The 21,502-nt window shown below is 39.4% G+C and overlaps 1 protein-coding gene across 3 annotated transcripts in view; it reads right to left on the reverse strand.

Moving 5' to 3' along the window:
* The window catches only part of itprid1 (ITPR interacting domain containing 1), a 151,933-nt gene that overhangs the window by 49,321 nt on the left and 81,110 nt on the right, over positions 1-21,502 (reverse strand). For all 3 annotated transcript variants that reach the window (XM_039753176.1, XM_039753174.1, XM_039753175.1), the window contains exons 13-14: positions 8,791-8,918; positions 8,445-8,556 (exon numbers count right to left, since the gene is read on the reverse strand). In XM_039753176.1, the coding sequence (XP_039609110.1) occupies positions 8,445-8,556; positions 8,791-8,918 (240 nt within the window). The remainder of the gene's footprint in view (positions 1-8,444; positions 8,557-8,790; positions 8,919-21,502) is intronic.

A 21,502-nucleotide genomic window follows, 5' to 3' on the forward strand; every position in this document is an offset into this window, starting at 1 on the left:
CCTCCTGTAGACCTTCCCTTTCACTCTTGCTGATACCCGTCTGTCGCAAATTACTCCTGACACTCTTCTCCACCCATTCCACCTTGCCTGCATTCTCTTCTTCACCTCTCTTCCACAATCCCCATTACTCTGTTCTGTTGACTCCAAGTATTTAAATTCATCCACCTTCTCCAAATCTACTCCCTGCATCCTCACCATTCCACTAACCTCCTTCTCATTTACACACATGTATTCTGTCTTGTTCCTACTGACATTAATTCCTCTACTGTCTAGAGCATATCTCCGCCTCTCCAGGGTCTCCTCAACCTACTCCCTACTATCGCTACAGATCACAATGTCATCAGCAAACATCATAGTCCACGGTCAGATTCTTAGAAATGTCTGAATGTCCCAGAGAGAGTTGTCTTAATCTGTACCCTAACTCCTAGACAAGACCCACTCTACAGAGCCGTTAAACTTCAAAAGCCGAGAAGGCCGCCTATTATTTCTGTTGTTTATGCTATTTTTGTGCCATGTGCCTGTTTTCTTTAATATTAATCAGTTTAGGATTAAATGTGCAAACTGGCTGCCAAAAAGTGCAGAACACTAAATACCAAAACTAAAATGTTAGACAAAAATCATAGTTTAAAAAAAATGTCTGTATGAATCATCTAGAATCCAAACCACTGAGCCTATCTTTAACAAAACAAATATCACCAAAAAGAAGTATCCAATGGATGCTGGCAGCAGCATGTCACAAACATGACACTGCACAATTGCTCAACAGCAAGAGTCGTAACTAAAAACAACACGAGTCCACCCATGAAAAAATATTGTAAAAAAACAGAGCATGCAACACAAAATGGCACTGAAGTGATATCTTAAAAATAATCTTAAAACTAAGTCACAACAAGAAATAAAGCAAGGCATATGTTGAAACATACAACAAATTAAAGGGGAGATTCAAACAAAGAGCAGCACGGTGGTGCAGTAGAAGTGTTATCTCCGTGTCTGCATGGATGCTCCGGTTTCCTCCCACAGTCCAAAGACATGCAGGTTATGTGAACTGGTGAGGCTAAATTGGCCTGTGTGTGTGTTTGTTGTGTGTACGAATGCCCGTGTGTCTGCAATTGCCCTGCAATGGACCGGTGCCCTGTCCAGGGTTTGTTAATGCCTTGCACCCTAGGCGAACTGGGATGGGCTCCAGCACTCCCTGTGACCCTGGTCTGGATTAAGAAGGCTAGAAAATTACCTGACATTCAAACAAAACAAGTTCATATCATGTAGTATAATGTGAATGGTTTCCAATGTCTATGGTAATCACCTGTGTTTAAAAAAAATGTTTACATGTTGAGACTTAATTCTACCTGCCTCATTTAGATCAATGCATGGATGAATGCAAATTTCATCAAATAAATACTAAGAAGTCAGAACTTTTTATTAAGTATGCAAAGTATACAAAGAAAGTCTTTTAATACTCCTTTTGTGGTTTTATGTGCTATAGTGAAGCTGAATTGTTGTCCTTACAAAGACCAAGTCTAGAGCGATATATTTGAATGTGCAACAAGCGGTAACACCTGATCATGTTCACAATTATTCCAAGTACACATCATTCTATTACTTAAAATGATGTTCTATATTTAGAACATTCTTATTTCTCGTGGTACACATGACGATAATACTATTACTACTACTACTGCCTGAAGAATGGAGCATGGTTGAATGTTGGTGAGACACAGCCACAGCCTCTGGTAATTTTCACAGCTCAGTAAGTCATCTACCTCCAAGTCTTGCTCAGGTGTCTTCTCATACCATCTTTAGCATCACATTTGCAAACAAGAACATGAAAGAGCTGGGAAAGCTATTGCTTTAAATATAAATCTTGTAACGATAAAGCATAGGTAAACAAACCTACTAAACAGTATTTAGTGAAGAAAAAATGTCTTATTATATTATGACTAATGTGTCAATTTAAATAATTATGTCAGTTTTCAGGCTTTTGGGTGTTCTATGAAGTAAATGACCAAGGAACACTTACATTTTGTCCCATTTGAATTAGTAGTTGTTATCTATTTGCATTAAGAAAATTCATCCTATGACATGGTTTTCTGGAGCAGATTACCTTTACAATGTGGGTGAAAGCTTGACTTTTCCTTGTTTAATGCTGGTTCACAACAAGTCTTCCTGTCACCCTCCATGATAAAACTTTTATGTTCTCAATGGTTAATTAAACGTATGACTAGCTCAATAGACCTGCACTGAAAGCTTTCTACCACTTATAAAACATCACCGCAGTCAGATTTCTACTTTTTTTGTCAGATACTCAGATCTTTTGCTGGGTTCACATATTAGTAAAATTCAGTTGGTGCCAAACCAGAAATGCAATGTGTTTAAAATGACAGAGCAATGGAAAATTCCACACATCTGCTGACTTAACCTTCTGTCAAAAGTTTGTGTTTTTCACCTTTTTCTGTCATTCTGTATCAGGGTCATGTTAACAGTTTTTATTTTTGTTCTTTTTCAGTCTGGTAAAGCTTGGTATGGTGACTTGCTGAGATATTGGCAGCCTTCATCTGCAGCAGGACAATTGTAAACAAGCATTGCAGTGTAAGTATGGCTGCAATCAAATATAAACATTATTCCATGGAAACTGTTGTTCATGAACATTAAAGCCATTATAAGAATTTAAAAAACTGAGAATATAGCCACACATATTTGCATTAATTACAACATTTTGATTATAATGCCATAGCATTATTTTCACCTATTTTGAATTATAACATTTGGTAAAACCTTCCTCCAAGATAAAATGGAAACATTAGACTATTCAATAACCTAAAGTTTGCTGGGCTGAATGGCCTGTTCTCATCAAATCTAATGTTCTAATAAGCAGCATATTTTGTTAACTGAAACAAGTGAGCAGCCTCATCTAAAGCCAATTCCCTGTTATATTAAGCTCAGCAGTAATCCACTCCATTCCTTGCTCCTTTTTTGTAAGGTCTCAGAAGATAAATTTGTTCAATACCAAAGGGTATGCCTCCTCTAAATCAGGCCATTCAACATTGACACTACATATACAGTCTCACTACATAATGTCTGTGGTCTAATTTAGGTGGACAAGGTGAAAATTGTCTAACACCTTGATGTCTGTCACAGAGGATCTGACCTGCTCCAAACACATCAAAACTTTCGTTAAGAAGACACAACAATGTCCTGTCCTTTCCTCTTTGGATGTGTTCAGGATTTCAGGCTGCCTTCCCAGTTCCTTAAGAATTTCTACACATCCACCATTGAAGGTATTCTGACAAGAAGTATTATTGCATAGTTTGGGGACAGCATGCAGCTGGAGCAGTGCGCTCCGTTGAATGCATCACTGGGAGTGTGCTTCCTAAATTCAAGGACATCTACACCAAACAATGTTGGACCTGGGCAAAGGAAATTATCAATGATGCCAGCCATCCCAACAACTGTCTCTTTTCTGTACGGCAGATTGTGGTGTAGTAAATGCTCCAGTTCAGAAAGACTGAGGAGGAGCTTTCTTCCACAATCCATATGCATCTTGAAAAAGGAAAGCATCTTGAAAAATACACTGTGCTTTATTTTTAACTCTCCTACATTGAGTTATTTGGGTCAGTGGTTCTCAGTCTCAGTCCTGGGGACCCTCTGTGACTGCTGATTTTTGTTCCAACCAAATTCTGTTTTTAATTGGGCTGCTAGCCTAATGAAGTGATCTAGTATTACTCAGTTTCTATGTTTTGGAGTCAATGTAAAAATAACGAAACTAAGTTTGATATACTTTCTTTAAAATGCACTAAGCAGTTATTTGTAGTTTTTACTTTTTAACAGTATTTTCATCCTGATTTCATTGTTCTTTTCCAGGTTTTTTGATTATGTATTCCATTATTTACTAATTAGTAGGTCTGATGCTAAAGTATCTGCAAGCCTTTCACTATTCAGTGCTGGTGTCAATCCCTGGTGTCTGCTCTGCTTCTTTTTAATTGTCATTATTATGATAAAACAAAAGAAGCAAGCAGCACAGAAAAAGGTCAAAATAATAGAAAACAAATGAGTTAAGAATTTAAAGGTATTGAAAAAATAAAAATATTTCTAATTATTGTATAAATGCAAAATCATACTACTGTGCTTTTCTGAAAGTAGAATAAGAGAAGAGATCAATGAGATCAATTATCATCACACTTATTGTTAATCTGGTTGAAACAAAAGCCTGCAGCCACAGACGGTCCCCAGGGCTGAGTTTGAGAACCCCTGATTTAGGTTATCTATTTGTTAATTATTATTTATCACATATTTAAAATTCTAATCATGAGTTTTGATATTTATAAAGTCATATATTGCCGTCATTCTTTCCACTTTACTGTATGACATTGTTTTTTTGTTTCTGTAAACATGTGAACAAGCATCTGTTATGCCTTCTTTCCCCTCTTCTTAGGAATTTTAAACTTCTCTTTTATTTACCAAAAATCATTAATACCACATTTTCACAATCGCAAGTCCTAAATCATATTTTGTGTGGCAATCATATTAGCTGACTTGGCTACACTGGCTGCTCATCAGACTTCATACCATCTCTGCTATTAACTTACTAAGCTAAGGTCACCAAAGCCAGAAATCCTTTCTATTCCAATAATTGTGTACAAACCTATGAGACAACCAAGGTTTGAATCCAATGTTAAAAGTTACGAAAAGTTAATTTAGTTTTGTGGTTTCTACGGTTGGTAGAGGTTCCTTCTGTTATGTTGCTGTGAATGAAGTCTGGAATCCGACCTTGCTTGCCTTTTGTAACTGTAAATTCTTCCTGCATTTCTCTTCTGAAAATGGCTTGTCTGTCCTAACCAGCTCTCTTTGACTTTACTGACGTTTCAGCAGATTGTTCTGATCATAAGTGGTCTCTTTTTTTATTTTCTTGTATTTTACAATAACATTTTGCATCAAGGTCAGACTAGAAATTTTTTAAAGAAGAGTGTCTTGTGGACCATAATGTATTTCTTCCTTCATAAACTTAAATACTCACCCTACAACAATTTCCTTATATATGCTGTTTGCACACAACTGAGTTATAAAATGGAATGCAGCTTATATGCTCCCTATACAATCTGTTTTCCTGCTAGCTCTACAGCGAGACAGGAGCTGTACACATTGGACACAGTCCATGAACATTCTTTGTCATTGGCATTAAAATAAAAGTAAATTTAGCCACTTTAATTGTTCGAGCTTGACTTGTTGTCCCAGTGAAGTGCATAAACTACTCTTCAATACCTTAATACACTTAATCATAATCTTTTGAAAAAGTTGAAGTAAAAAAAAAGATAGGTCATAATAATATAAGTACAATGTATTTTGTTAAAATGTCTGTACTTAAAGCAGATTCACTCCTTCAGATAAATTAGTTAATCATTAGAGATACATTAGAACATTAGAACACTCTAGACGAGAACAGGCCATTCAGCCCAACAAAGCTCGCCAGTCCTATCCACTTGTTTCCTCCAAGAAAACATCAAGTCGAGTTTTGAAAGTCCCTAACATCTTACTGTCTACCACACTACTTGGTAGCTTATTCCAAGTGTCTATCGTTCTTTGTGTAAAGAAAAACTTCCTAATGTTTGCGCGAAATTTACCCTTAACAAGTTGCCAACTGTGTCCCCGTGTTCTTGAAGAACTCATTTTAAAATACAAGTCTCGATCCACTGGTGCCCCAGGTGTGCCTCGATCACTGCCATGCAGTGTTGAGCTTCTAAGCTCCAGTCCCGTGGCCCCAATGTAAACCAAGGGGGCTGCCCTCTCATGTCCTAGAGGAAGTACTGATATGTCCACTCCCCCGATCCTCTCCTCCCCGGCTAGGCAAAGTCCCCGATAGCATGCATGGGCCCATGCCACCACCAAAGGGCACTTGGACAGTTCTGGAGCCATGGTTTGCAGCATTTTTGCCACACCTGGAAGTGCTACCAGAAGAGGAGCTGGATTCCCTTGCAGCACTTGTGACATATCTGGAAGTGCTGCCGGAACTTGATCGAGGCCCACCTGGGGCACCAGTGGATCGAGACTTGTATTTTAAAATGAGTTCTTCAAGAACATGGGGACACAGTTGGAAACTTGTTAAGGGTAAATTTCGCACAAACATTAGGAAGTTTTACTTTACACAAAGAACGATAGACACTTGGAATAAGCTACCAAGTAATGTGGTAGACAGTAAGACGTTAGGGAAACTTGATGTTTTCTTGGAGGAAACAAGTGGATAGGACTGGCGAGCTTTGTTGGGCTGAATGGCCTGTTCTCGTCTAGAGTGTTCTATATATAGTCAAACACGTGCGACTAGGAGCGAGCTGAAGGGACCAAGTGGAGGTGATTACCCGCCAGGCCAGGGGGTGACGGGGTGCTCTAAAACATTTGTCTGTTATTTCTGCAGATCAAATACGGGAAAACCTGCCTGACCTGATGTCACTTCCTGTTCCGGCACCCAGACTGACGTCACTTCCTGTTCCGACACCCAGACTGACGTCACTTCCTGCTCCGGCACCCAGAATGACGCCACTTCCAGGTTATAGAATATAAAATCCTCCAGCTTGGCTAACTAATTCAGTTCAGTGTGGGAACTCAAACAAGCAACATCGCTGTGTCAAATTTAATCCTTTGCAGCTAAGAACAATATACGGGTGGCTGCCGCAAACCTTTTTTAAGAGTGTTGAGACTTGTTCTTTCACAATATATATAAAGTAGTATGTTTTAATTTTTACTTTGCATGCCCAAGATTTGGCCTCAGTACAGCTTAATCACTACATGGGTGCAGTACAGTTTCTGTGTATCTGTGTTTGTTTCCCAGGGTACAACTCAAACATACAATACTGTACATAATTCTCAGGCACTAAAATGTTGTAAAGCCAGAATGTTCTCAAGAATAGAAAGTGCAGTAAACAAAAAGAAAACATCAAGAAAATCAATATTTGGTGTGACCACCCTTTGCCATATAAACATCAGCAATTCTTTTAGGTTCACTTGCATGCAGTTTCTGAAGGTACTCTTGTGTGTTTGTCCATTCCAAGCCCCTTTAGCCCCTTCTGTCTCAGCGAATAATGCCATTCTGGCTCCGTAATATTGAAATTAGGACTCTTGATATTGATACCAGGGCTCTGTGGGGCAATAAGCATGTGCTGAAGGATGGTCTGTTCCTCTTTTCACTGCAGATAGCTTTTTACGATTTTAGTTGTGTGCTTCATGCTGCTGAATGAATTTGTTACTGACCCCTTATGGTATTGCATGATGAAAAAGAATCTGGCCACTAATTTTGATCAAATCACCAAAAACATTTGTGGAAATGCAACCTCCAAACATTCAAGTAGCCTCCATCATGCTTCACTTTTGCACACAGTCATTCATTCACGATATGCTCTCTGGCTCTTCATTGGACTCACTACACTCTGTTAGAGTCACAAATTTCAAATTTTGACTCATGAATCCAGAACACCTGCTACAATTTTTCTTCATCACAGTCTTTATGTTTTTGTTTGTAGGTGAATTATTTGGATTTATTTCCACCTCAGAGAAAAGGCTTTTTGGTCTCAATTCTTCTGGTAAGATGTCTGCAGATTGTAGATGGATGAACCAAGGTCCTGGTAGTTTCTCAAGTTCTTAGCTGATAGCATTGCCGGGCATCTTTTGATTTTAAAGGAGAGTAAGGTTGATGTATTTCTCATTTTCTGTACCCAGTTTCCATGGCCAACCACTGTGTTTCCAGTCCTCTCCTTTACCCATTTTTTGAGTTTATGGAGAAGAGCTTGAGCAGCACATCTTGAAGCATCAATTTTCCACAAAATGTTTGCTTGAGAGAGACACTGATGATTCAGGGTGACCACCTTGTGTCTTCTCATTATGCTCACTTTTGCAATGGTGTAAGATTTGCAAGTTAAAATGCCAAATCTACAGCAGTCTCACCTTGTTAGTACAGTTGTCCTTTGCCCAGCTTTGTTCCCTCTACACAGCTGTTTCTCTTTTAGTTAATCACTTTGGTGTCTACCTACAGATGATGTCATTGTTCATTAGAATATGTTTGTTAGATTTGCTTAATCAAGCACTGGGCTCTATGCCTATAAAGATCTCATGATTTTTAACTGGAAAATGGTCCATTACTATGTTAGTTTCTGTTCTTTAAGAACATTCAAGGGTCTCTTATTATGTTGCTTCACTATTTATAAAAGGAATGTTTGAAATTCTAAAATATGATCTTTTCTAGTGACAAACTACTCCAGGAGACATAAAACAACTACCTAAGACAAATATGTTTGTGACCTATCCAAAGTGCTTATCACTTTTGCTCAGTACTATGTATGTTTAAATGGTGATAGTAAGTGTATGTGGGTATATGTATGTGGGTAGCATTTATTCTAATGTTTTACTCCCACTGTGTGAACGTTTGCTGTTAGGTAAGCAAGACAGATAGCATCTCTTCTTACCATTTTCAGTCCTTCCTCATACTTGTGGGTGAGATCTCCCAGCTGATCCTCTAGTTCAGTAACTTCTTGCCTCACAGATTTCCTTAAATCATTGACATGTTTAACATCCTCCCTGTGAGAAATGAAATGACACAGTAACATCTTGTAAAATTTAATGTGCAGGGCCTCAAATGACATATGTATTTAAATAGGAATGCTGCACGGTGCAGGTATATGCTCTATTTTTATGTTTAAAGAATATATTTTTTAAGCACGAGTTATATAAATAAATGCTGTACATGAAGTAGTCTTTTTTTGATTGCATCAGGAAAGACTTCATTTGTACTTCTGGATAAATTTTACTTACCTTTCGATTTCAGACAAAGCATTACAAACTTCAGCTTGCTCATGGCTGATTTGTTCTTCAATTTCAAACAGTCTCTCACGAAACGTGTGAAGAGATTTTTTCATGTTTTCCATTTCTTCCATTGTGTACTATCAGGTAAAAACAGAATAAAATGCATGTACTCATAAATGAATTGGTCCTTCAGTCATTAACGAAGTAGAATTTTGAAATACCAGTTTTAAAATGAGAAATGCTTCTTGCAATGTGAGGATAATACTTTAAAACATTTTAACATTGTCATTCTTTAAGAAAATTAAATTAAATATGAGAATGCAGAAAATCACCCAGTATGGATATTTGGAAACTATGCAACTCACAAGGCAGGATTTGTTGTAGTTTTTTCCATCAATCTATCCATCTTTATGCATCATGGTTTCTTTTACAGAGCTTACCATTGTAAAGTTTACCATCATAAGAATATTTTACATAGAGGACTGTTCTTAACATGGCTATCATTTGTTAATGTGATACATAAATATGTGCAGACTTTCATAATTTGCATAAACATTTAAATGTGCATTAAGGAATATTAAACACTATACAATATTAATACTAAAACAAAACCTCTGCACCCAAAGCTAAATATTCATCCTTTTTAAATGTTTTCTCTGCTTGATGCCTATGAGCTCAGATCTTAGGTGTGTGGCAGTAGGTGTGTTGAGGTAATACCAGTCCTTCACAGCTCAACATGAAGCCTGCACTCCCATTCATTGGGCCAATATAATGGCTCTAGTTAACTTACCCTGCATGTTATTAGAATGTCAGAGAAAACCAAAAACCAAAATGTTACCATCTGCACTACAAAATACAGTAGACCTCCTTTGTCAGAGTGTATTCTCTTGACTTGTCTCTTTCCTGCTACTTATTCTCTGTTTTGAATACATTTAGTCCCAACTTGTAATCTAACCTTGCAGTTGCACATTAGAATGTATTTGATTGGCAGTACTAGGCTGTCAATTGCATTAGCATTTTTGCTTAACTTGTACCACTTTTATAATGTAAATGTCCCCAGCTTTGTTTCACATAGATATGAAAGTACTTGGAAGGACATTTTCTGCACTTTATTCGCATGCTTAAAGGCAGGTGACCTGCATGCACCCATTGAATCTCACGGTATTCTAAACTCATCAATCAAAATTTCTTTTTTTGTCATTCACTTAGAATATGTTTTGTAGTTCAGTGTATGACAAGCAAAAGAATTGTGAAGTAATAGTGGATATGACTAGAGGGATAAAGGTCTGTTATGTTTTCATTATACAACAATGCTTAGATTCATATTTATTCTGAGTATTGGCTGTAACCCTCCATGACTTTTTATATAAAGAAAACTTGATTCCTTGATTCCTAAATGTTATAATTATAGACTTTTTGTTATTTGTGACATTACATATACTATATTTTTCATTAATTGCATTACTTTTCTGTAATGTGGTTTTCATTTTGGGATATGGCATCCCATTGTTGTTTTTTACATTAATGACAACTCCTGTTGCCATCCCAATGATGTTCAGGAGTCACCTCAAATAATCAGCATGCCGAGACTATTTAAGCTGATACCATGCAATTTTGATTGTCCACATTTCTGAATTTAATCAAACACAAATTTATGCTTTGCTAGCTTTTAAGGACATGGATTTGGAACTTTTGTGTGTATTGTTTGATTTTCAATTTTGGTTTAATCATTTGGGATTGACAATCATTTTTTCTTTGCTTATTTGGTTTCATCTTCTTATCCTGGCATGTCATTTTTCTACTCTGTATTTTTCATTCTCACTGATGGCTGTAAAGACATTTATAGAGAGTTTGGGTAAACAGAACCACACAGAAAGTACTGTTGAAGCTGTAATACTTTACATCACACAATGTTATAATTTTACGGTCTTGCTCAAAACAATGAAATTGCTTTTTGTTCCTTGCTAAATTCTAGCATTTGCATATTGTTGAATTATGTATTTTGAACAGTACTTCCTTGATTCTCCCTCTCTAATTTTTCTTAAAAAAAGTCGTTTATAAACATCTAATCAACTCATTGTGCTCGCTTCAGTTTAAATCAATATCTCTGAAAATGAGATAGAGTAAGAAACATAAATGTGTATTTTTGAAGCTTTTTGATTTTTTTTAATATCCAGTACATTATGTTTTGTTCTCAGCAGAGAGAGAGGGAGAGGTTGGGAGAATGTGCACCCACCACACAACAAACCAACTAGATTGGGACCTGAGTGCAGCAGGTGATGCTGCAGCACTACACTGGAACAGTGGGAGGTTTTTTATGGTGGCGAGTTTTCCCTGTAAGTTGGAGGACCTGCTTGCAGGGATAGATGAAGCAATTGAAGCTTAAGGGACTTGGTCAAGGGCCCAACAGAGCAGAGTCACTTCTGACATTTTTGGGATTCAAACTGACAACCTTCTGATTGCCGGAACAGATCCCTAGCCTCAGAGCCACCACACTGTTCTGAAGAGCATGTATGTAAATTAGTACAAGATTTATAGGCTAAGCTAATTGGTTATCTACATTGGCTCAGCATAAATATGCATGTGTGTGCGACTGGGCCCTATGATAGACTCGCTCCTGCTTGTACTTGATGTGCTTGGATGGGCTTAGCTATAAAGAAAATTACCTTGGACCATGTATTCAAATTACTGTTATGTTAAATTTGAAAGGAATATCTAATTTACATTGTGTGGTGATGTTCTACTGAAATAAGTGAGATTTTTATTCAGTAAAAACCTGTCTATAAGTAAATTATATTTATTAACTGATGTCCAACTCAGCGTTAGCTCATGCCTTGCACCCATTCATTCTATGTGTGGTTCCAGTTCTTTTAACTCTTAATCAGATAAAGCCAGTACAGAATGCAGAAATATATTCACTTTCACACACGGGAGGCAGCTAAAGGGCTTGAAAGAAGGTAATTCGGGGATGACAGAATGCTTCTCTTTTTTTTCCCCACAGACCAAATGCCTGAAATTCCACCTGGGCACTTTAACATCACTTCCGGTTCCACCCATGAAGATGTTACTTCCTCCTTTAAAACCCATCCTGTCTGTACCAAACCTCAGTTCTGTTGTGGACTCTTGTCTATAAAGACCACTATTTTGCAGCATTTAATTTTGCAGCCATTTCCAACTATGGAGGCTGCCCCAAACGTTTTTTGTGTCAAGGCATGGTTATTTCTCACAATTGGCATAGTCAGCAGGATGGTGGACTCCTTGTGGAACCAGGAGCCGAACCTAAGAGAATCCTTGGTACACCAACCTGACAAACCGACCTTTGGGGGTCCAGGTGGGAGAGTACTGTGCCCTAGTGGCTGGGCGGAGGTCATCTGTGGGGAGTCAGGGGGAACCAACATCAGCTCCAACCCAGTGGCCCAGTTCAAGGCTGGGCCAGTGGGAGAGAGCAGTGGAGACCTACAAAATAGGGCCATGCTTATAAGGGGACATACAAGTGGCTTATTATGGCCATCCGGAGGAAGAGGCCTCCCACTCAAACCCCATAGAGACAGAGCCCTCTGTGAAAGTGAGGGAGCCCCGGGTCGGCAGGCCAGGAAAATTTTGAAATGGGATTTCAATCTGAGGTAACCCACCACCACTCCGGCATTCCATTTGTGGGGCAAAGTCAGGTGCTGGCTACAGACAGATCTCAATAACACCCAACAAACAGTTGAGCAGGTTGCCTGCTTCCTCCCTTTAAAAACCTCTCCTATCTGGACGAGCTGGCCAGGGACAAACATTCAAATACATGAAAGACCTTATCGTGGTCATTAATGATCTAGACCTTATCGTGGTCATTAATGATCTATACGCAGTTTAGAGCCCAGGAGGTTCAGCACGGCCTCTGAAACTCGATGTGCATGCTTCCCTAATCCTGGATCTCACCGTCTCTGACCGGAGTGGGCACCAAAGATCCCCGATACAGTGTGGTGGTGCTAACCCGGTGGCAAGGGAGCTTGTGGGGAAGTCCCGGGAGGGAGATGATGCGCTCTAGTTAATCCCCTGACAATTCTTCACACTGGGCTGGTAATTGTTAATGGATATAAGGTCTCTGCACTCATGAATACTGTTGTGATGTGAGATTTTTCATATAACTTGATAAATGTTTTGTATGTCTTTATTTGTAATTTAGGGAAAGGAATGTAATTTAATGTTACTTTGGTGAGAGGCATTCATCTTTGCCCACCTTTACGTCTAAGTCTCTTTGTAATTTTACGACAGGATTTGGGGGATGTGTCTTAAACCAGTTTGGTAAGTGTTTCTTTGCTAAAGTCTTTCTGCCCACGCAAGTAGGCTAAGGTGTACTTTAACATATGGTTTGGGAGCAGGTGTTAAGATGTTCTATTTCCCCCATTGGTCTGAGGTATGGCTGTTTGGATTCGGCTTGTCTCAGAGGCCTTTAAATACCATGATGTCCTATTGGATGTAGGGGTTGGACAAAAAACCCATACATTTGCTTGCTCAACCACATTCTCTCTCTCTTGCTAACCTGTGATGATGTAGACAGCACAATGAAGAGCACAGCTCAGCAGCCATATTGATAGGCTTAAGGCCTGTTCTGAAGAAAGCTGAGCACCAATGATGCCTTAACTAGAGAGATTTTAAGTAACTACAAGTCTGTGCGCCACCTGAAACTACACATCATCATTTAATTAGGTTGTATGGTTGCCCATATTCAAATGTACTTTGCATATTGTTATTTATGAATATTATCAATAATACATTATTTTATGTGTAACTTAACTACTGCTTGTCTTTTTACTACATCTAATTGCCTGAGATTATATATATAGAAGGGAAGGTGGGGATAAGTTATATACAATAATACTTTATAAACAGTGGTAAGTCTGTGGGATTAGGCATTCTAAGGCTACATATTAATAGTACAATAGGGGAAAGTAGAGCAATATATATATTACTCTACCAAGACAAAACAATTGGTGTAGTCGGCAGGATTTTGGGGTAACCATGTTTTGCAACCTGTTTACAAATACTGTTTTGATGTATATGTTTGTTTATGCATGTGAATTTTAGGGCACCCAGTGTACAAATGTGTTGGAAGTAAAACATTATTTGGTTGCTGAATGGAATATAACCAACAAAGTGTAGAGACTTCATGTGTGTCATGAGGACACCCGCATGTTTGTTAGTGCTGGGGAGTGATGGGACATGCATTCAGCATTCATATGGTACTTATTCATTTAGGATCTTTGTGTATGTATGTGCATGTTTGCTTACAGGAGCAAAAGTAGGCCAACCCATAACGAAGGTGGCAAATTGTATTAGAGTAGAATTATGGACTAAGTGCCTAAGTTCATTTTAAAGTCAGTCATCTTCCTGTGGAGTGGCAGAGGCAAGCAGGCTGAAGCTAGGAAATCTGTAGTGCAGGTAGAGAAAGCATAAGCTGAGCTGAGTGTACCACAAAATGGAAGGGGGCTGGAAGGATTAAAAGCAAGAAAACAGAGATCAGGTTTAAAGAAGACAGCTGCTGTTATAAGAGGTTTACTAGCTTGTATTATTGGTAATAAGGAAGATCATGATGAGGAAAAAAATATCAAAGTGAATGAAAATGGAATGTTGTGTAAAAGATTTGAAAGATGTAACAGTTGGTGTGAAAATTGTGAAGTGCAAGCATGTAGAACACCCACTGCTGAAATGGAAAGCACAGAAAGTAGGGGAAACAAGGAGAAAAAACCACCCGTGGTGAAAGTTAGGGCAATAGTAACCAGATCAGACTGGAATCCTAAAACATGGGTGGGTGGCTTACATGAGACACATGAGTGCTCAGATAAAGAGTGGGAATGTGAGTGTGAGGAAAAGGAGAGAGATGAAAGGAAGGGAAAACAGCAAGGATGTTTTCTTCCATTATTCTCCACTGCACCACAATCTCCAGGTAATTCTGAGGTCTGTCCTGTATTTAAAGAACATGCTACACCCATAGATATTTCACCACTGTTAAGAAAGGTAACCAGTGCTGCAGTGAAATTTAATTTAGGACAAAGAGATCAGATAGAAAACAGAGAAGCTGGTTAGTGTGAATGGCAATTGTTGACTAGAGGGCATGAAATGGATAATGGCTTAAGGATACTGAGTGAAGAAAGTGTGGAATTAAACACATGAAGAAGAACTGAAGAAACAGCAAGAAAAAGACACTTACTGGGGTTTAAGTGAGTAACAAGTCCACAAGTCATGCAATAATAAGGCTAGTCAGAATAGCTATAGTTTAAAAGAAAAGGTTTGTTCATTACTGCAGAAAATTTATATTCCAAGAGGTGGAAACTGAACAAACCAGTTAGGAATGTCATAAATAAGGGGATTAATTTTGGGCTCATAAAGTATACATTCTGGGTATCAATTAAGTGGGATAATTAATATAATTAATACTATTACAGTAGAGTCTCGCTTATCCGACATAAACGGGCCGGCTGAATGTCGGATAAGCGAAAATGTTGGATAATGGCAGGTGTTAAGAAAAAGCCTATTAAATGTAAAACAATGTCATAATTTTACACATTATGAACGTAATAATCATGTTTTACAGCAAAACAACAGAATAAATTAACTGAAAAAATGAACTTACAGTTACAGAATTGTCTGACGTTAAATACAGTATGTACTATACTTAAAAAGTTCAGTCCTGTGATGATTTAAAGACATTTTTGATCGTAGTCTGCTTTCCTGACGAGTGCCGTTTCTTCACTGTGAAGTCTCGCCATCTTTGAAGCATCATTATGTCAATTCCTGTAGCTGCTTCTTGTTGCTCAATGTAATTAATTGCAATTTCTAGCCTTAACTCCATCACTAATATAGTCAACATCCGTACGAGCGTATACTGTTTACTACAGCATTGTGACTGCACGTGTGTGTTTGTGTTGTGAAATGCGAGTCCCCGTCTTGCACCCGAAAACTCGAAGCTGTGTCTCAGTATAGCAACACCAGCTTTATTAAGCTTGAAACAGCAACAGAGCGGTTATGTATCGTAGTGGGATCTGCCATTCTCCCATACACAGACACAGCAGTCAGGCAGGGTAGGTGGGAAAGTAATACTGAGCCCAGCGCATTTATAATATCCCTTGTTCCTTGTATCACCCATCAACGGCAGACGATTATAGCATGTCCGCAATCTTTTCGGATTGGCTTTTACACCGAACTGCTACAGCACTAGGAGACTGCGATTGCTTTGGGACGCTCCTCCGCGTGTCGTCCCATTGGGTGAAATCCCACAAGAGTTTAGAAACTCACTCACACCAGCCATGATTCTTTTAAAAGGTAAAGTGCAGGTTAATTTGCTTTATGTATTTTTACTTTATATTTTGTATTAATCATTTTTATATGAATAGTTTTGCGTTGTGGAACGAACCATCTGAGTTTCCATTATTTCTTATGGAGAAATTCACATTGATATACTGTACGAGTGCTTTGGACTGCGAGCACATTTCCAGAACGCATTATGCTTGCAAACCGAGGTTCCACTGTAATTAGCTGCGGCAGAGTCAGAAGCAACAAAAAATAAGACTATGCTCACGCCCGCAACTTGCAGTTCTTGTTGCCGATTGATGCATATTTTTTTGGGGGTTTTTTTGCGGTGGGACGTCGGATAATATGGAATGTTGGATAACCAAAGGTAGAATAAGCGAGACTCTACTGCATTAAAGAGCGGTATACTGAGCAAATTGGTGAACTTTTCAGGAAAGCAGGTGCAACTAGTACATTTGCAAGTCATATGGGTTCCGATGTTTAGGTATAGTCTAATTGGGAAAATACGGAAGCCCTGCTGAGGTTGTCAGCTGTGGTACAAGCAGAGGACCAGTGGGCCAATTTTGAACCAAGGTATTTAGCACAACGAGTATGCATATGGTGAGCAAACAACTCTAGGGGTGGCCTACAGGGGGAATGATGAGAGTTGCATAGCTTTGATGTCTCATGTTGGTGATGCCAGCCTATACTGGTAAAGGCTGATGGCAGTCAAGAGTTGCACAATGGGTAGGAAAGCACAAGAGGCAACTAAATCAACCCCAAATGTGTGCAGAGGGGCCACAGATGTTGGTTTGTGAACAGTTTATGCAGTGGCACATGCGCTCTCATTTGGGAAGAAGTGGTTGTATGGCACCTGTGACATGTTACCATTGAAATTTTTATGTTAATTGTACAGCTGCATATGCTTAAACAGATAGTTTGGGACATGGGTCTAATTAGCAGTTAGACAGAGAACAAGTACAGATTAAGAATTCACACAACAGACTAAATTGCAGTGGGCTAGTTTAGTGGAAGGTGTGGATTTGTCTCATTTTGAACCACCAGATTTGATGACATATGAAGACTGCAGAAAGCTAAAGAAAGTTGAAGCAAGCCGGAGCAGATGCAAGTCATCAGATGTGCATCCAAGTTCTTCACATTGTCTTTGAAATAAAGAAGATATCTAATGGACAAATGGTCACTGACAACTTTTAACACTGGGAGAGCATATACTGCAAATCAAAGCACAAGTTATTCAACAGACTCTTTAAACAATTAAGACTTTATAAGGACATTGTACAAAACATTCATCGGGGTGGAGTGTTGTGATGTGAGATTTTGCATATAACTTGATAAATGTTTAGTATGTCTTTATTTGTAATTTAGGCAAAGCAGTGTTATTTAGGGTTACTTTGGTGAGAGGCATTCGTCTTTGCCCCTCTTTATGACTAAGTCTCTTTGTAATTTTACGACAGGATTTGGGGGATGTGTCTTAAACCAGTTTGGCGAGTGTTTCTTTGCTAAAGTCTCTCTAACCCCCCAAGTAGGCTAAGGTGTACTTTAACATATGGTTTGGGGTCAGGTGTTAAGATGTTCTATTTCCCCCACTGGTCTGAGGTATGGCTGCTTGGAATCGGCTTGTCTCAGAGGCCTTTAAATACTATGATGTCCTATTGGATGTAGGGGTTAAACAAAAAACCCATAAATGTGCTTGCTCAACCACATTCTCTCTCTCTTGCTAACCTGTGATGATGTAGACAACACAATGAAGAGCACAGCTCAGCAGCCATATTGACAGGCTTAAGGCCTGTTCTGAAGAAAGCTGAGCACTAATGATGCCTTAACTAAAGACATTTTAAGTAACTACAAGTCTGTGTGCCACCTGACACTACACATCGTCATTTAATCAGGATGTTTGGTTGCCAATATTCAAATGTATTTTGCATATTGTTATTATTTATGAATATTATCAATAATACATTATTTTATGTGTAACTTAACTGCTGCTTGTCTTTTTACTACATCTAATTGCCTGAGGTTATAGATATAGAAGGGAAGGTGGGGATAAGTTATATACAATAATACCTTATAAACAGTGGTAAGTCTGTGGGATTAGACATTCTAAGGCTACATATTAATAATACAATAGGGGAAAGTAGGGCAATATATATATTACTCTACCAAGACAAAACAGATACCCACAGCAACATTTCCATTGTTGCTCACTGCTTAGTTTTACTGTGTCTGTGGTTAAAAGTCAAGACCAGTCTGAATAGTGTTCATGGGGACTTCCATCAATATAAGTCCACAGCCTGCTACATCTCCTATGAAGGGACTTTAAAAAAATTGACGTTAGCCATTTTAAAAAGCCCTCCATTTGCCATGAAACTAGGGCAAGACTGGACTGAAAATAAAGTGGGTTAACACTAACCACTCCGAAAAAAGATTTGGGCCTAGTAGCTGATGGCAAAAATATGTCCCCAGCTACCTACACGCAGTGTACACAGCTAGATGAGAGAGTAGAGATGGTCACTCAGGGTGATTTGGCAACTACCGAAACATTGCACAGGAAGATGTAATCACCTTGCGTGACGACCACTTTGGAAGAAACCAAGCCCCTTGAGGCTGAATCTGACCCACTTTCCCAACTGCATTTTCAGTTTCAGCAGACTCCGGCTCCTTTTTAATGGGAGAAATGGAACAACGACTCCCTGAAGTTTGCAAAAATGCAGTAGTTTTTGTGAATGGCCATTGCACTCAACATCCAATGCCTCAGCGCCACCACTTTGTACTAATTAATGATTTAATGTATCGGGTAACAGATCAGGAGGGGGAGGTGCGGTCCCTGCTGTTAGTCCCATGGTCCTACTGGCAGCAGATCTGTGAGCTAGCACCCACCCACCTGCTTAGCGCCCTCTTGGGCACCAAAAACACCCTTCAGCTAATTAAGCCCCATTTTTACTTGCCCGGAATCAATGAGGAGTTCTGCTGCTTTTGCACATCCTGCCCGGAATATCAACTGCAGCAGATTCCTAGGAGGGACGTGCTCCTCTAGTTCCCATTATTCTTATTTATGTTCCCTTTGAACGTATGAGGGTTGATCTGGTGGGCCCCCTAGAGCCCTCAGCTAGAGGACACAAGTATATTATTAGTCCTAGTGGATTATGCCACCCAATACTCTGAAGCTGCTCCATTGTGCTCAGCTACTGTAAGTCTAGAGCTATTACACGGGAATTAGTAGGGGTCGTTGCATGAGTCAGCATCCCTAAAGATGTCCTGACAGATCTAGGGATGCCTTTCACCTCAGAGACATTCAGTGAAACAGCTAAGTTATTCAAAATAAAGCATTTAAGGACCTTGGTGTATCATCCTCAAACCAATTGTCTAAAAGAGCGGTTTCATCAAACCCTCAAACAGATGTTCCGTAAGGTGGTCAGAAAGGATGGGAGGAACTAGAATCAGCTCCTCCCCCTCATCCTTTTTGCATATCGAGAATTCCCACAAGCCTCTCCCAGGTTTTCTCTTTTTGACTTAATGTATGGACGACAACCAAGGGGCATATTAGACATTCTAAAGGAAGGCTGGGAGAAAGAGGCCCTCCCATCCAAAAATATATTAGAATGTATCACGCAGTTACACTTTAGATTTGCTAAGATTTGACTCCTTGTAAAGGTTCACATGGAAAATGCACAAGCAGATAAGGTACATTGTTATGACTGTGACACGTTCCTATGGGAGTTCAGCCTAGGAGATCAGGTCTTGGTGCTTGTTCCTACCTCCCATTTCAAATTATTGGCTCATTGGCAAGGCCTGTATGAAGCCAAAGAGAGGAAGAGGCTCGTAGTTTATTTAGTGAAACAACCCAATCGCCAACCGAGCAAACAGGTTTATCACATGAATCTGCTGAAACCGTGGAAGGAAAACAAACCTGACCCCTCCTCCAGACAGCCATGTTCACTCTTCTCTCATAAATTAGACCTTAACTTCAGCCCTAATTTGACTGCCCACCAGAGACAGGAACTGGAAACAGTCATTCTGTTTGTCCCGAAGGAAGTGAAAAACCCAGATGGACCTAACTGATTGCGCATTGTGACAGAGCCCAGGGTGATTGTCAGAGAATGCCCATATCGACTTGTCGAACTAGGTGTGAAAGAGGAGAGTCATAGTCCCTGGTCCAGCCCTATTGTCTTAGTCGCTAAGCCTGATGGGAGTTGGAGGTTCTGTAACAACTTCTGCCAAAATAGATGCCATATTAAACTGGCCCCGTCTGAAGACCAAGCAAGTTCTAGCCTTTCTCGCTTCAGCAGGTTACTACCACTGGTTTGTTCCCCAATTTTCCGAGATTGCAACGCTCTTGACTAATCTGACAAAGAAGAGGGCCCCGAACAATGTGGTATGGGATGATAACACAGAAACTGCATTTTATGACCTAAAACAAGCTCTTACTTTGGCACTAGTCTTACTGGCTCCTAACTTTCCTTTGCCTTTTATCCTTCAGATGGACGCTTTGGACACAGGTCTAGGTGCTATATTTAGTTGTCCCCTGTTATGTTCCTGAGCCAGAAACTGTTGGACCGGGAAACCAGGTAATGTGGCAATGGTACAAGAGGCTTTAGTAATTAAATTGCGATTACTCAGCTGAGGTACTACCTTTTAAGCTGTCAGCTTACTGTAGTTACGGATCATGCCACTTTACATTGGATGGCCATACACCATCGAACCCGTGGGTCATGAGGTGGTTTTTAGACCTACAAGTTTTCGTTGGGACTCTCTCAAAGCCAATACTGATGCTCTTTCTTTGGCTCACGACCTCTTGGTCAGGAACGCCTGACCCGATGCTTCTGGGCTGATGGGTGGCCGTGTTACACATGTGTGCATGGGAGACAGCTAAAGGGCTTGAAAGAAGGTAATTCCCAGTCGGACCAGGGGGTGGAAGAGTGCACTGACCCTTTCTCTTTTTTCCTCATAGACCAAATGCAGGAAATTCCACCTGGGCCCTTTAACATCATTTCCCATTCCACCACAGAAGACATAACTTTCTCCTTACATCTTTAAAACTCAACCTGTCTGTACCAAATCCCAGTTCTGTTTTGGACTCTTGTCTATAAAGAACGCTGTTTTGCTTTCTTCAATTTTGCACCCATTTCCAAATATACAGGAGGTTGCCCCAAACCTCTTTTTTTGTCAAGGCTTGGTTATTTATCATATCACATATATACAAATATATTCTTCATAGCTAAAATGTAATAATAGTAAATTACATTTCAATAGGCTAGAAGGTACAAATGACCACTTTATCAAATTTTATATTTCCTTTTCCATATGAACAATATGTCCCATTCCTAAGAGTGTGAAAAGTTGTACTATAGTGTTGTATTTAGTGAGGGGTTGACTATAAATGCCTATAATGTCCCTATAAAGTGGCATTGATAATGCTGATCCTGCA

Source organism: Polypterus senegalus, chromosome 5 (genome assembly GCF_016835505.1).
Source record: "Polypterus senegalus isolate Bchr_013 chromosome 5, ASM1683550v1, whole genome shotgun sequence".
Taxonomy (NCBI): Eukaryota; Metazoa; Chordata; class Cladistia; order Polypteriformes; family Polypteridae; genus Polypterus; species Polypterus senegalus.